At 70.6% G+C, this 214-nt stretch overlaps 1 protein-coding gene across 1 annotated transcript in view; it reads left to right on the top strand.

Annotated features, from left to right (window-relative positions):
* Nucleotides 1-85: 85 nt before the first annotated feature.
* TSPEAR (thrombospondin-type laminin G domain and EAR repeats) overlaps nucleotides 86-214 on the top strand; it is a gene marked incomplete at its 5' end in the record, with an annotated part of 5,995 nt that continues 5,866 nt past the window's right edge. The window contains one exon of the mRNA XM_009082534.1: nucleotides 86-212. Coding sequence (XP_009080782.1) covers nucleotides 86-212 — 127 coding nt within the window. The remainder of the gene's footprint in view (nucleotides 213-214) is intronic.

The following is a 214-nucleotide window of genomic DNA, read 5'->3' as shown; positions in this document are numbered from 1 at the left end:
GGGACCCACAGCAGCCTGCCAGGGCACAGTGCTGCTGTGGGACCCCATCCCAGAGCGGGACAGGATGGGATGACTTCTGCTGTCTCCTGGCACAGACCTGCGCCCACTGGACCTCCTGTCGGAGGTGACCCCGGCCGGGGCGCTGTCCCGCGGCCTGTGGATGCTCCAGGTGCAGGGGGTGCGCGGTTTCCACCTCGGCACCTCGCCGCCTCGC

This window comes from Acanthisitta chloris, unplaced genomic scaffold (assembly GCF_000695815.1).
Source record: "Acanthisitta chloris isolate BGI_N310 unplaced genomic scaffold, ASM69581v1 scaffold17679, whole genome shotgun sequence".
Classification (NCBI taxonomy): Eukaryota; Metazoa; Chordata; class Aves; order Passeriformes; family Acanthisittidae; genus Acanthisitta; species Acanthisitta chloris.
Note: the sequence above shows the minus strand (reverse complement) of the source record. Positions and strands in the feature narration are given on the sequence as shown.